This window comes from Pipistrellus hanaki (genome assembly GCF_964339955.1).
Source record: "Pipistrellus hanaki genome assembly, chromosome: 12".
NCBI classification, from domain to species: Eukaryota; Metazoa; Chordata; class Mammalia; order Chiroptera; family Vespertilionidae; genus Pipistrellus; species Pipistrellus hanaki.
The window spans coordinates 17,130,298-17,147,040 of NC_140514.1; the positions used below are offsets into that span (position 1 = coordinate 17,130,298).

A 16,743-nucleotide genomic window follows, 5' to 3' on the forward strand; every position below is an offset into this window, starting at 1 on the left:
TGTATATCCATGGTGAAATACCATTTAACCCAACTATTTTTTGTGTGTGCCCACACTTGAGTACTGCAAAAGAAATGTCAAAAAGATTTGTACAACTATACATTTGAGGTCATTAACCTGTTAACCGGGGAGTTCCCTTTTTAATGATGCAACCTGTAACAGGCGCGTACTCTTTCACTAGGACGTGTCAGTACATCACGCCCGGAGGACGTAATTTCATATTATTTTTTTTATTTATACTTAATGAAAATAAATGAAATATACATTTTTCCATTTATTTATATATATAAAGCACAAAGGAAAATACAAAATTACAAAAAAAATAGAAAAGAATACCGACAAAAAAAAAATGGGACACGTCAAATTAAAAAATTATAAATTTTACAAACAATGATAAAGATTACAAAAAATAGCCGAAACCGGTTTGGCTCAGTGGATAGAGCGTCGGCCTTCAGACCTAAAAGTCCCAGGTTCGATTCTGGTCAAGGGCATGTACCTTGGTTGCCGGCACATCCCCAGTGGGGGGTGTGCAAGAGGCAGCTGATCGATGTTTCTCTCTCATCTCATCGATATTTCTAACTCTCTATCCCTCCCCTTTCCTTCCTCTCTCTAAAAAATCAATAAAATATTAAAAAAAAAAAAAAGATTACAAAAAATATATACCGTCCCTCTTGGGGCGCAACATATATTTCAAGGACGTACTCATTCGTCCTACCTGTTCCCGATATTGTTTACGTTTGACGTATTTGTAGGTCCCGCTCGGTTAACAGGTTAATATCAAATGATCCATCATTGCCATAAGCTACTTTTATTTTCCAAGCTCTATCTCCCATTTTCAGTACTTAAAATCTTATTTCTTTCTTCTCAAACTTTTGACTCCTTCAGTTTAGATGCCTCTCCTTCTGAGATGCTAACCTTAAGCCCCAAAGCCTATACTTTTAGTTTGCTCCTTTTAAAATTTCCCACATCCCTATAGTATATATCACATTATGTTATTATCCACTAAACTATAACCCTAAAAGGACAGGAGTAATGTCATCTTTGAAACAAATTGTAGAACTTCCTTCCTAGATTTTTAGGTGTTTCCCTCCCAATTGGTACAAAGGGGTCCACTTACTATCTAAAATACATGTAATACCCCTAAAGATTAAAAAAAATAAAAATTAGTTGTGATGTCCTTAAAAGGATAGCTGGCTTTACAAAACAAACAAAATACTTGGACATATTCTACTCTTACAGGTATGAAATTTAGCATAAGAAGTAGTGTTTAGAGGCCAACAAATGATCATTTTAGATTAAAAGCAAAACATGGAATGGTTTGACAGCTAAAATATAAACAAGCTATCATTCTCCCAATACAAAGGTAAAATAAATCCAGTCTTAATTTTTAAAGAGTTGAACTGAAGAGCAACTCTTTCCCCTTCACTAAAATTACAATAAACACATAGATTTTACATATTAAATACAATGCAAATTTATCATACCTCTACATCTGAAACACTTCGGGGTTGAGCCTGGCATAGCATATTTAATAATTGCAAAATTAATTCTTCAACATACTGAAGAGCATCGTCACTAGACTCAAGAGTTGGATGAACTTGCCCCTGGACCTATAAACAAAAAGCAAAGTAATTAAAATGTAGGTTTGCTGGCATCTAATTAAACAAACAAAACCAATAATTTTTTTTTATCCTCACCCAAGGATACTTTGCTTTTCAGAGAGTGGAAGGGAGGGAGGGCGAAAGGTAGAGAGAGAGAAACATCAATGTGAGAGACACACATCAATTGGTTGCCTCCTGCACACACCCCTCAAAGCCAAAACCCTTCAGTGCATGGGCCAACACTTCACTGAGCTACACCGGCCAGGGCTAAGTAATTTTTTTTTTTAATTTCACTTTGGGTTGTACTCAAGAACATGGTATGGCTCACAAAAATTTGAATGTTATGACACAGAAGTCAGGAGAGTCGGAAGTTCTCAATCTTTTCCCCAGCCACATGTACCATCCATGCTTATTATTAACATGTTCTTAGAGGTCCACATATCTAATTGTATAATTTCAATTTTTTTTTTCTTAAACCAGTTACCCTGTGGGAATTCAGAGAGGGTGGGAGAGGCTGAGCCGGGGATAGATATAGACTATATGGTTGTCAAGTACCAGTGGTAGCTAAAATATTTACTTACCATACCACTTGGGCAAAATTGTACTACTATGGATCTCTGTTCCTTATGTAACTATATCTTTCCTACTAAATGACAAAATCCAAGAGGGATATTTCTTATCTTATTCATCATTGTAACTCCAGCATCTAGCACGGTGCAGAGCACATAATACAAGCTTGATAAATGTTGGCTGAACACAAAGTCACCCTCTATCAAAGAATACAAATGGGTACTTTTGATGATTTGTACTGTCTATACTTTAGGAAGATAATTTGGTGGTCACTCATTCATAAACAATAATCTTTACCTTTTTTTTTTATTATTTCTTTGGAGGCACTTCAGGCCACTGGCCTCTGTAAAACTTACCAGCATATCTCTCACTTTAAATCAAAATCTACAAATGATTAAGCTTAGTGAGAAAAGCATGTCACAAGTCAAGACAGGCAAAAAGCTAGTCCTCTCGTGCTAGTTAGCCAAGTTATGAATACAAATGAAAAGTTCTTGAAGGAAATTAAAAGTGCTACTCCAGTGAACACACAAATGAAAAGAAAACAAAACAGTTTTATTGCTGATCTAAAGAAAGTGTTAGTGGTCTGGATGGAAGATCAAACTAGCCACAACACTCTCTCCTTCCCCCCACCTCCCTACCTTAAATCAAAGACTAATCCAGAACAAGGCCCTAACTCTCTTCATTCTGTCAAGGCTGAGAGAGGCAATACAGCTGCAGAAGAAAGTCTGAAGCTATCAGAGGTTGGTTCATGAGGATTAAGGAAGAAGATCTTTCCACAATATAAAAACATGAGGTGAAGCAGCAAATGCTGTTGTAGAAGCTACAGCACGTTATCCAGAAGATATACATGAGATAATCAGTGAAGGTGGTTATGCTCAATCAGAGATTTTCAATGTAGATTAAACAACCTTATATTGGAAGATGCTAACTAGGGCTTTCATAGCTGAAGAAGAGAAGTCAATGCCTGGCTTCAAAACTTCCAAGGACAGGATAGCTCTCTAGTTAGATGCTAATGAGACTGCAGCAGGTCACATCTTCAGGCTCCAGTTCTAATTCTAGTTCTCTTGCTGTTTCTACCACATCTATAGTTACCTTCACTGAAGTCTTGAACCTCTCAAAGTCATCCGTGACAGTTAAAATCAGTTTCTTTGAAAGTCCTGTTAATGTTGATATTCTGACCTCTTCCCTTTTCTTCTGCAGCTGTATTTTCAGGCAATATCTTTCAGGTAAATATCTATCAGAAGTTGGTATTTTGACTTTAAGTTGAAGCCAATGCTCATTTACCAGTCTAAAAATCCTAGGGCCCTTAAGAATGACACTAAATCTACTCTGTCTGTGCTCTATAAATGGAACAACAAAACATGGATAACAGCACATCTGTTTACAACATGGCTTACTGAATTGTTTAAGCCCACTGTTGAGACCTACTGCTCAGAACAAAAGATTACTTTCAAAATATTACTGCTCATTGACAATGCCCCTGGTCACCTAAGATGGAGATACATGAGTTTAATGTAGTTTCCAAGCCTGCTAACACTATATACATTCTGTTGCCCATGGATCAAGAAATTATTTCAACTTTTTAATCTCATTAATTAAGAAAAACATTTCATAAGGCTATAGCCACTACAGGTAGTGATACCTCTAATGGATCTGAGCAGAATAAATTAAAAACATTCTGAAAAAGATTAACATTCTACATGTCATTCAGAATATTCATGATTCATGTAAAGATGTCAAAATATCAACATTAACAGGACTTTAAAAGAAGTTGATTCTAACCCTCATGATGACTCTGAGAGATTCAAGATTTTAGTGAGGAAGTAACTACAGATGTGGCAGAAACAGCAAGAAAACTAGAATTAGAACTGGAGTCTGAAGATGTGACATAACTGCTGCAATCTCGTGATAAAACTTTAATGGATAAGGAAGCTGCTTCTATGGATGAGCAAAGGAAGTGGTTTCTTGCCCTAGCTGATTTGGCTCAGTGGATAGAGTATCAGCCCTAAGACTGAAGGGTCCCGGGTTCGATTCCAGCCAAGGATATATATCTACCTTGGTTGCAGGTTCAATTCCTGGTCCTGGTCCAGGCATGTGCAGGAGGCAACTTATCGATGTGTCTCTCTCACATCAATGTTTCTCTCTCCTCATCCTTCACACTCTCTAAAAATCAATGGAAAAAAATATCCTCATGTGAGGATTAACCAAAAACAAACACACAAACAAACAGACAACAGTCCCTGCTCATATGGACCTAATACTCTAATATGTAGAATCAAATGAATTGTATATAACCAAAGCAGTGAAATGCTATGGTTTAAAAACAAACAAAAACTTGATAATGTTTAAAATTTAGGCATATATCATTCAAATGTTATTTGACATCTTGTATAACAAATTTTTAGAAATTCAAATACTTTTATTCATTGATATTTATAAATATAACCTATTAGATCAGGGGTCTTCAAACTTTTTAAAGTGGGGGCCAGATCACGGTCCCTCAGAGAGCTGGAGGGCCGGACTATATGAACTACTAATTCCTACTGTAACACCTCGGCTGCGCTCACTGCCCAAAAAACCTGGCGGGCCGGATCAGACTCCTCTGCGGGCCGCATGTGGCCCGCGGGTCGTAGTTTGAAGACCCCTGGATTAGATAAATAATGCATGATGCCACTGTTCTAAGTTTCTGGACATTAACATTTATTGTATCTTATATCTGTCAAATAGGGATCACAAAGTTCATTTATACAAGAGAATAATTATTTTACTTCCTTAAAAACAAAAACATTACTTCAAACCTATGACTGAAAAACATGGGCAATGGTAGACGTTTAAAGACAAGCAGAGCATCAATTCCTGAAATACACAGACTTTGCTCTTTACCTTTCAAGGAAGATATGCTAAGAGATTTCTTCAATGAGCAGGCAGTAGTGTAACACTTCCTATATAGATAGAATAAAAATCTTCTCTTCTATGAGATAGTGTTACAGCTAAGTATTCCATGTGTTCCATTCCATATAAAGACATTTAATGTGTACATTTAATGTACATTTAATGTACATTAAATGTACACAAAGACATTTAATAGATCAAATGATCCCAATCATTCAAAGTTATACAGAATAGGTTACTCTGCCAACCTTATGACAGCCTTCTGAAGCCATTCATAGTTGATATTCACTGAGGGTATGTGTGTGTGTGTGTGTGTGTGTGTTGGTGGGCGTGTGTGTTGGTGAGCGTGTGTGCGCGCGGACATGCGCATTCACAATTAAAATTAACATTAGAATTGGGTTTAAACTAGGTGTGAGTTTTCCCTTATTTTCATTTTTTGAAAATATTATGTTTTATTGACATAGAAAGCTTCATATACTTCTTTAAATGCAATTACTTTAAGTAAAATAAATGCAAAAAAATTCACTAAAGAATTAATGATAGCCATGAATAAGAATTCATATGATTATGACAGTATTTCTTTGAAGATATAATCACGATCTTCAACAAAAGTGCCACCTGCTGAATTTTAAACTTTCCTTAAGGACTGCCTGCTTCTATTTTGACAGTTCATCTCTAGTAATTTCTAAGATTCAGAAGCAACTTTGTTGGCTAGTATTGCCAGATTTTGTGGGATCTGAAAAAGCAAAAGGATTAGGTCTCAATCAATTCCTAGCTCTTTGATATATGAGTTCTCTAAGTGTATTCAGAATCCCTCGGGCAAACTGCCAGAATAAACTATGTTGAATTCTGATGAATCTTTAATAGCCTTTTCTAAGCTAATGGCTTTCTGAAGAATCAGAAAGACTTCTAGATTGTATTTTGTTGTATCTTGAGCCCAGATTTTTTACTTTTATTTATAATTATAACAGGAGAATTTGAAATAAAACTGGTATTCTCAAAACCTTTACAATCGTAAATAATATAGATTTATATTGTTAAATCTCTCAGTATTATGACTGTTGAGTCAATGTTTGATGTTTTAGATGCTTATTTCTTCTCATTCTGATTTTCATTTAAAAATTAAAGCAGAAATCCTTTGCAAAAAAAATTTAAAGACAAAAATAAACAAGAGCTTAAATCTTTTCTATAAATAAAATGAACTAAAACTTTTTTCTTGGGGCCTATCAGTCTTTAGGTCCACATATATAGCGTATGCAAACCCCCCCCTCCTCCCCTATTTGCTGGGGACACAAAAATGTATGAGGATATGGCATCTGCCCTTGAAGATTTTATCTCACAGAGGAGGTAGGCTTATAAACAAAGACTTCAATATGATGAAGCTAAAATGAAGTTAATATTTAAGGTACAGTGATGACCAAAAAGAGAATGATCTAGCTGTTGATATGTGAGAAGTATCAGAAGCCTTCACAAGTAAAACATTCTTTAACTGGAGAATAAAGAATAAATAAGCTTCAACAGGTAGAAGATAAGGAAGCAGGGTTTTTAGTAAAAAAGCTAACATAAAAAAGACATAGAGGCCAAGACAAAATGGTGTGTTGGGGAAACTGCAAGAATTAGACCAAAGAGAACCTGTGGGAAAGCTAAGGCTAGAAAGGGCGGGCTTGTATGTCATACTAAGGAGCTGGAAAGTGATCAGGAAAGCAGAAAATAATTGAAGAGTTTTAAACAAAACACAGACATAATTAGATTTGTATGCTGAAGAATCTCTCTGCTACAAGGATGCTTTGCTATGAACCATTTATATTAAAACCTTAGTTTCGTTTAGGCTATAGGCTAAGTCTCTTTCCTTATACGTATCAATGGCGGAGGGGGATAAGAATATGAAAAAAGAAAAAATTTCCCCTCAGTTGGGACTTATTAAAAAAATATTTATCGAAGGTCTACTGTGTGCAAGATGCTATTCTAAATGTCAGAGATCCAGTAGTATACAAGATATACAAAGTCCTGGCTCTCATTGAGCTTATATTTTAATACAAAGAGGGCTCCAGCCATTTAGTTTTTTGTTTTGTTTTTTTAAATCTTATTTTAAACACCAATCTACTGAAATGAGACCTAAGTATAAGGGAGAAAGCTTGTGCTCCCAAGTTCTGCTTCCAGGTTAGAGCCATGGTGGTGGCAAATTCAAACCCTGTGAACCCTGTGGTGTTGTGTGTTGTTGTTTTTTTAATCCTCACCCAAGGATATTTTTTTTTATTGATCTTTAGAAAGAGAGTGAAGAGGAGAAAGGGAGAGAGACAAAGAGAGAAAAAGAAATATCAACGTGACACACAATCAACTGGTTGCTTCCTACAAGTGCCCTGACAGGGATGGGGATCGAACGGCAACCAACGTATGTGCCCTAGACCAGGAATCGAACCCATGATCCTTCAGTCTTGGGCTGATGTTCTAACCACTGAGACAAACCAGCAAGGGCCCTGTGGTATTCTCACTGGCAGCCAGGAAGTTGGTCACAAAGATCTAGTTCTTTGTAGATGTGTGCTGGAGAATTTAGAAAAGATGGGGTTCTGATGGGATGCAAAGGGAGTACTTTCCACAGTATTATAAAGGATTTGATTCAGGGTGGAGAGTTTGTTAACGGGGATGATACTGGAGTTGCCAGTATTGACTGGGAACCATTTGCAGATGAAAAATTTATACTGAAAATTTTAAATTTAGGCACTCAGCTCCAGGACTGCTTTCAATGGCAAACAGGTCCTGTACAAATGGCTGTCAACTCTTCATCACCTCCTCTAAGTGTGATTGGCTGGATGGAAAGCATGTGGTGCTTAGAAAAAACCACTGATGGACTTCTAGTGATGAGAATGTCCCCATGTACCCCAACAATAAACCCAAGCTGCCTGTGGTGACCTTACAGTGTGGGGAGATATAGGCCAGAGCAAGACTGAATCAGACCTCCTTGTCTCTGCCATTGTAGGCCTGCCCTTGCTCTGAGTGATGCTCTTAAGTAAAATAATCTGTAATGGCCTCTATCTGATTCCCTGTTTGATCAAGAGACCTTGAAAATATCACAGATTCATAACCCAAGATTTTGTTTTTCAACGTAAATAAAGTTTTTTTGTTTTGGTGAGGCATTGTGGGGGGAGGAAGGAGTGGGTAGTAAACGGGAAACTACAGATGTAACTAAAGTACATCTAAGTTTTTCTAGGAATTAAATACACTACTTACACACAATTAATGAATGTTTTGTGTAAACACATCACTGGTGGTTAACCCAGAAATATTACCTCTCCTCTAATAGAGCCAGGTTTATATCCTAGCTATACTGCATTATTACTACCATGTCATCTGTTCGTTTCACTCCTTGCCTACTATCTTGCACTCTTTCCCAGAAACCACAGAACCTAACTACATAAGGATAATTCAGAGGAAAAAAGCGTTCTATTCATGGCGTACTTATGAATGAATGAATGAATGAATGAATGAATGAATCACACTGTTAAGTTCCATATAATATTAGAAATAACTTTGAGTTAAGCATGCTTTGTAGGGTGGATTGAGAATCTAATCACTGTTTATAATACTGCCTAAGAAAGGGTGTTTCAAATCCCAAGCAACTAATCATTAAGTGGGAATAGGTAATATACCTAGATAATAATTTAAGTTCTTCTTAAAATAACTTTTTACAGCCTCATTGAAGCTTGACATTTAAAATTTCCTAATACAAACCTATTAAATAATCCTAAAATTTAACAGAATTAAGAGAAATGCAAAATAAAGGAACGATGTTTTACTCTGATAAGACTAGCAAAAATTAAAATGATTACAGCAATGCTAGAAACAGGTTATTCTATTACCTTGCTAGTACAGATGCTAACTGATAACAGAATTTTAAAAAAGTAATCCAGCCCTGGCCACTGTGGCTCACTGGTTGCAATGTGTTTCTGTTACTGAAAGGTGGCGGGTTTGATTTCTGGGCAGGGCAAACAGGTTTCTGGTTCAACCCCCAGTCTGGTTGTATACTACTATTACAATTAAAAATAAATATACCCCATAGCCCAGCAACCACATCTTGGGAATTTGTTCTATAAAAATGAAAGACACACAAACAAAGATTTTTATTGCACCACAGTTCATCGTGATAAGAATTTAGAAATAATGTAAATGTCCATCAGTAAGGGAATGTTTAAGTAAATTATGGAATATTACACTAGGCTAAATTGTATTCCCTAAATTTTTATATGTTGAAGTCCTAATTCCCAGTACTTCAGAATATGACTATATTTGAAGATTGTGTCTTTAAAGAGGTAATTAAAATGAGGTCATTAGGATAGGCCCTAATCCAATACAACTGTTGTTCTTATAAGAAGAGGAAATTTGGACACACATATGCACAGAGGGAAGACCATAGAAAGGAGATAACGATCTACAAAACAAGAGGCCTCAGGGAAAAAAAATCAAACTTGCCAACACCTTGAACTTGAACTTGTAGCTTCCATAATTGTAATAAAATAAATTTCCGTTGTTTAAGCTTCCCAGTGTGTGGTTCTTTTTTATTGCAGTCCTGGCAAACTAACACAACTATGTAGCCATTAAAAAGAATAAAGTGAGCCCTGGCTGGGTAGCTCAGTTGGTTAGAGCATTGTCCCAAAACATCAAGGTTGCGGGATTGATCCCTGGTCAGGGCACATACAAGAGTCGATCAATTAATATATAAATAAGTATTGTAGAACAACAAATCTCTCTCTCTCTCAAAAAAGAAAAAAAAAGAAAGGAATTAGAGCTATGCCATTTGACAGATTTCCACAAAGTATTTTGAGTAAGACAGAACAACTTGAAGTACAGGGAATGATCAAAACACACACGCACAAACATATGTGTGTTTCTAATGTAATTCAGATAAACATTTGTACATGCACATGACAACATGGAAAGAAATATGGAACAATATAACCTAGGTTAACATGGATTATACAGGGTTCTGACAGTTCATGAGTGAGGATGAAAGTTAAGAAAAAAAGAATAAAACCAACCCCCCCCAAAAAAAAACTGTACTGAAAACAACTGTCATATTTATGCACGTTTGTAACATTTTATGTGTATATGTATACATATAACTTTTAAATGTAATTAAAATTGTTCACTTCATTTAATTTTCATTAAAATAAAATGTTTCATAATTGTTTTGTTGTGTGTACATTAGCCATGGGAAAGGCAATATTCAAAGTCCTTTCCCACAGAAAGTAACTATACACATCAAATTCCAAACATGTATCAAGTGCCAAGTTCATATCACATTTCATTTGTTTTGCTCTAAAAACAATACATATGACCTTCCCAAACAAATTTTTATTACTTTCTGTGATAACACCAATAAAACAAAGAACTGACTCAGAAAAGAATGTTTTTTTAGTTCTTCTTCAAGCATGTTCCTTTTAAAAAAAAAAAAAAAAAAATATATATATATATATATATATATATATATATATATATATATATGTTTTTATTAATTTCAGAGAGGAAGGGAGAGGTAGAGATAAAAACATCAATGATTGGCTGTGTCCTGATCAATACCAAAACCCGGGCATGTACCCTGACCCAGAATTGAACTGTGACTTCCTGGTTCATAAATCAGTGCTCAACCGCTGCGCCATACTGGCCGGGTATCTTTTTAATCTTCACACTTAAGAGTATTCCAACTGTGGCAGAAATCCCTTATCAGCAATGCCCCAACATAGTTAGGAGGGTTTTATAAAATTTCCATGTTCCTTCCCCACTACACGCCCACTCCCCATGCTCCTATCCATCCTATTTTTTTTTAATATATTTTTATTGATTTTTTACAGAGAGGAAAGGAGAGGGATAGAGAGTTAGAAACATCAATGAGAGAGAATCATCGATCAGCTGCCTCTTGTACACCTCCTACTGAGGATGTGCCCGCAACCCAGATACATGCCCTTGACCGGAATCGAACCCGGAACCTTTCAGTTCCCAGGCTGACGCTCTATCCACTGAGCCAAAACGGGTTCAGCCATCCTATCTTTTTTTAAGTGACCTTGTCCTGCTGGACCTGGTGTCCTCGCATATAGACGGGCCTTTTATTTAATGGTTTTTGTGGGGGGTTTTTTGTTTTACTGATTTCAGGTAGAGGAAGGGAGAAGGGGAGAGAGAAAGAAACATCAATGATGAGAGAGAATCACTGATCAGCTGCCTCCTGCACACCCTATTGGGGATCTAGCCCACAACCCAGGCTAGACCAAGAATCCAACCATGACCTCCTGGTTCATGGTTGCTGCTCAACCACTGAGCCACACCAGCCGGGCCATCCTCTCCTATTAAGTTTCAATCCCATTCTAAACAGTATCTTTAAAGCTAGAGCAGAAATTCGTAATACATGTATTGCCATTATCTTTCTTTGGTAGTTTTCCTAAAAATTCCAGAAGATGGCAGTTTGTGACTTGAATGTCTTTTGACTTCCTATACCTGTAAGCATTAGATTCCAAAATCTAGTGAATCAAAGGCATGAAAGTTCAAATTCAAACTTCTCCAAATAGATCAGGTTCCTTGATGTGTGATCACTAACAGTAAATTGATTTACTAAATGAACTAAATATAGATTTCTCCATATTTATATTTTTATTTATAGAAGGTAAAATGGTCATTGTCATCTGTGAATTCCATTTTATCGATTTTCATACTTTTTGAGTAAAAGAGGCTATATACCAAATATGATACATGAACACACACATGCGTCCAACAGATATTGTGCTAGATACTAAGGATATAAGATACACATAGTTTCTGCCCTCTCAGACTTTAAAATTACAGGAGGAGAACAAGACATTAGTTCCAAAAATGACTACATAATAAGAAACATAGTAGTAAAGAGGTTAAATGTGGCCTAAGCTGTCTAAATTCAAATTTCAGTCCTTTCAATTACCAGGGTGTAACCCTGAGGAAATTAATTAATCCTTCTGATAATAATTATGTGCCCGTACAGAGTGTTTACTTAATATTAGCTGTAGTTATGCTATTGTTCTTATTAGAGGATTCTGTAAGGCTATGGAGGTGGAGCTAAGTTAACCTAGTAGTAGTTCTGAGAAGGAAACTAAAGCAGAAATCTGATGGATGAATAGAATTTAGGTGAAAAGTGGGCTGGGAAAATGAAAGGAATAATATGCTAGGTAAAGGAAACAGCATGTATAGACATGAAGGGGATAACATAAGAAGGTTGGGTAGGACCCAGATCACTGGCCAGATGTTCCAGATGCAGGTGCATTTACTAAGATAAGGAATACTATAAGAACAGACTTTTTAGTAAGCAGGGAGGGGAACAAGGAGAATATGACTTTAGTTTTGGATTCATTATACTTGCAATATCTTTGAGACATGAAATCAGCAAGTAATAACTTTAATATATGGGTAAACAAATCTGAAATTCAATTTTAATAATTTTCATTATACTAGGCGTACCTGTTAATAATGCAGATTTTGTAATAAAAGAAAACTCAGTAACTTCAAGAGAAACATCAAAAGTGCTTTATTCAAACTAATGTTCATAGCTTGCTACACATTTCCCCATCTTTCAGGTAATTTATGGATACTGTCACAATAGAACTTTTGAGGCAAACTATTCAGAGACACAATTTCCCATTTCTTTGTACGTTTTAAAGTGCTACTCAGAAAGTGCGTGTGCCATCGATCAGAATGAGTGGTGATCTGAAGGAGCAAGGTCTGGTGAATACGGCGGGTGGGTTAATACTTCTCAGGCCAAGATCTTTTAATGTGTCTTAACTGATTTTGAAGTATGTGATGGTGTGTTAATCATGAAGCAAAATTATTTTGCTGTGTCTTCTGGAACATTCTGGTCATTTCACGATTAAAGCATGGTTCAAATTGATTATTTGTTGTGGTAGCGATCAGTATTGGTTTCACCTGGTTTTAGAAGCTTATAATACACCACACCTTCTGATCCCACCAAATGCAGAGCACTGTCTTCTTTCTGAAGCAATTTGGACTTGCAGTAGATGTTGATGGCTGACCTAAATCAACCCATGATTTTGTGCATTTGGGATTCGCAAAATAAATCCACTTTTCATCACCAGTCACAATTTAATGCAAAAAAGACACTTTCATGCCATTGAAGCAACATTTTACTGACGACTTTTCGGTTTTCCATTTGTCTTTTGTTCAGTTGATGTGGCACCCATTTGCTTTTAAAATCTTTCCCATTGTTTGAAAATAATCGGAAATTATTTGCTGAGCAACATTTAATCTTTCTGAAAGTTGGTTTTGAGTTTGACTCGCATCTTCATCCAATAATGCTTTTAATTGTTGGTCTTCAAACTTTTTCAGTTGACCTGGATGTTCTTTATCTCTCACATCGAAATCATCACTTTTAAAGCATTGAAACCAGCGTTCACAAGTATCTTGAGACGGAGCATGTTCACCATAAGCTTCCCGAAGCTTTCAGCAGCACTTTTCTTCAAAATAAAGTAATGAATTAAAATTTCCCTCAAATGCTTTTTTTGGGGCACGAAATTCAACATTTTTATGCGTAAAAATATCTATGATGTTAACACCTTCAGCAAATTTGACATATGAAGTTTTAAAGTTTGTTGTCAATACAACAAAAGAGCATACATATCAAATCGAATATATAACATATGTATGATTGAAAAAAATCCGCATTATTAACCACTATACCTAGTATAATGCATCCATCTTATCAAAATAGCAGGAAGTGATTACATATTACATCACTGTAAAATAAAAATGTCCCAAGAAATCAAAGAAATGTATTCCCTCCCCAGATATCCATAATAGCCAAGCATAAATGAAAGATATTTTAATGCTTTGAATGCCCTCAACCTACCAATTCCATGATGATAGACTGTGAGGTTACAAGGGGTATAAGTGAAACAGGAATGTTAGAAGTGACTTTCCCCTATTTCCCACAGCTTTCTAGTATTCTAGAACATGGCTGGATGTCCCTAGCAAAGAAAGGTGTCTACTGACTCCTGGGCTCAGCTGTGATAAATACATTTTTCAAAGGGAAGCTCTAAAATAAGTCACATCTATGAAAAGCATTACCTTGCACAAATGGTTAGGTACAGAGATAATTTCAATGCAAGAAAAGAAAACAATGCCACAATGATGGATTTGCTTCACCTTTCCTGATAATTTGTTTCACCTTAATAAGTCAGTATTTATTAAGTAACACATGCTTATATTTCATAAAATATTTCCTTATATAGAATGGATGAATAGAATTTAGGTGAAAAGTGGGTTGGGAAAATGAAAAGAATAATATTCTAGGTAAAGGAAACAGCATGTATAGACTTAAGAGTTCATAAGAATCAATATATCTTAATTTTTTAAATATTACGTATTGCTAACATAGCAAGAACAGTAGAGCTGTCAAATGATAAAGTCTTGTCAGCAAAAAAAAAAAAAATTAAGTTTTATGATTCGGATTCAATATGCCTGTGTGAATCCAATAAACATTTTTTTAAATTATGGTAAAATATACAAAATGTACCATTTAAACAAGTTAAGTCTACAACTTAGTGGCATTAAGTACATTCAGTATTGTGCAACATCACCACTACCCATCTCCCGAACATTTTCATCATCTCAGACTGAAATTCTGTTCCCATTAAGCAATAACTTCACATTACCACCTTTCCCCAGTGCATGGTAACTACTGTTCTACTTTCTGTCTCTATGAATTTGACTATTCTGGGTATTTCAAATAAACGGAATCATAAAACACCTGTGCTTTGTCTGGCTTCTTTCTCTTAGCAAATGTTTCCAAGGTTCATCCATGTTACAGCATATATCAGGTTTCATTCCCTTTTTTTAAACGGATAATTCCTCATAATCTTAAAAAAAAAAAAAAAAAAAAAAGGTATCCACAACATAAAGGAAAAACAACAACTATGTTTGCTGTTTGCAGATGATGTAATCCTGTATATAGAAAAATAAATACCAAAGAATCCATAGGAAAGTTACCACAGCTAGTAAATTAATTGAGCAAAATTGCAGAACAAAACCAATACATAAAGAACAGTTTTGTTTTTACATACCTGCAATGTCAATCTAAAAATTACAAATGTATTGGGTCGGCAACTAAGTAATTGCGGATTTTTTAAAGAAAATCAAAGACAATTTTTTCATGGAACTAAATAACTTTATTCTGTAATGTATTGCCCATTTTGATCAATGACCTTTTGCCATCTTTCAGGCAGCATCATAATCCCACGTTCAAAAAACTTCTGGTTTTTATTAGCAAAAAACTGAATCAGGTACGATTTGACATCATCATCATTATTGAAATTTTTACCATTCAAGGAGTTTTGTAAAGATCGAAACAAAAAGTAATCAGATGGTGCAAGGTCAGGACTATATGGTGGATGTGGCAAAACATCCCAACCAAGCTCCATTAATTTTTGCCGAGTGACCAAAGATGTGTGTGGCCTTGCATTGTCATGATGGAATACAACACCTTTTCGATTTGTCAATTCGGGCCGCTTTTCTTCAACTGCATTGTTTAATTTCGTTAGTTGTTCAATGTAGACATCAGAATTGATCGTTCGGTTGGGTGGTAAGAGTTCAAAGTAGACAATTCCTTTGTAATCCCACCAAACTGATAACAAAACCTTCTTTTGATGAATATCAGCTTTTGATGTTGTTTGAGTTGGTTCACCTGGCCTGCTCCACGATCTTTTCCGCTTGATATTGTTGTAAACAACCCATTTTTCATTGCCAGTTATCAGTCGTTTTAAAAATGGATCATTTTCATTACGTTTCTTAAGCAAATCGCAGCTGCTAATGCGTTGCGTTAACTGTGATTCTTTAATTTCGTGAGGAACCCATGTATCGAGTTTTTGAACATAGCCAAGTTGTTTTAAGTGATTTTCAATGCATGTATGTGATACATGAAGCTTCTCTGCAATCTCACGTGTTGTACTGTGACAGTCTGAATTGATTATTGCTTTGATTAGGGCATCATCAACTTCAACTGGACGACCAGAGCGTTTTTCATCTTTGAGTGAAAAATCACCAGAACAAAATTTGGCAAACCAATTTTGACACTGCCGTTCTTTTAAGGCTTCATCACCATAAACAGCACATAACTTTTTATGAGCTTGCGATGCGTTTTCCCTTTGCGGAAATAAAAAAGCAAAATATGACGAAAATGTTCCTTTTGATTTTCCATTTTTCAATGAACGCCAAACGAAAACTACAAAACAGATCAAAAAACTTTTTTTACTGATTAACAGCTGAATAGCCAACTATCAAATAACAAAATGTGTTTTACATTTGTACTACGTCTGCAAACCTAAAAATTCAACTGAAGCATATATGTGTGAAACCCGCAATTACTTAGCTGCCGACCCAATAATTCCATTAGCAACTAAAAGAATTATAACATCTAAAAGCGTAATATACCTAGGGCCCTACTCCACTTGTCCTGTAATTTTCCTAGCTTTTTACTATGTTATAACACAATTATAATAAAGAATGCTCAGGGGGGAAAATAAAAGCATAAATACCTAGAAATAGATTTAATCAAGGAGGTGACTTTTAGCCTGAAAACTATAAAACATTACTAAATAAATAAATAAACACCTAAATAAATGAAAAGACATACTGTATTCATGGCTAGGAAGACAAT

At 35.6% G+C, this 16,743-nt stretch overlaps 1 protein-coding gene and 1 pseudogene across 3 annotated transcripts in view; one reads left to right on the plus strand and one right to left on the minus strand.

Moving 5' to 3' along the window:
* The window catches only part of SOS1 (SOS Ras/Rac guanine nucleotide exchange factor 1), a 92,954-nt gene that overhangs the window by 61,366 nt on the left and 14,845 nt on the right, over nt 1-16,743 (minus strand). For both annotated transcript variants that reach the window (XM_084901477.1, XM_084901476.1), the window contains exon 2: nt 1,485-1,610. In XM_084901477.1, coding sequence (XP_084757603.1) covers nt 1,485-1,610 — 126 coding nt within the window. The remainder of the gene's footprint in view (nt 1-1,484; nt 1,611-16,743) is intronic.
* LOC311631100 (peptidyl-prolyl cis-trans isomerase H-like) lies at nt 7,118-9,755 on the plus strand (annotated as a pseudogene). The gene has a single exon. The product of its transcript is annotated as a peptidyl-prolyl cis-trans isomerase H-like (transcript).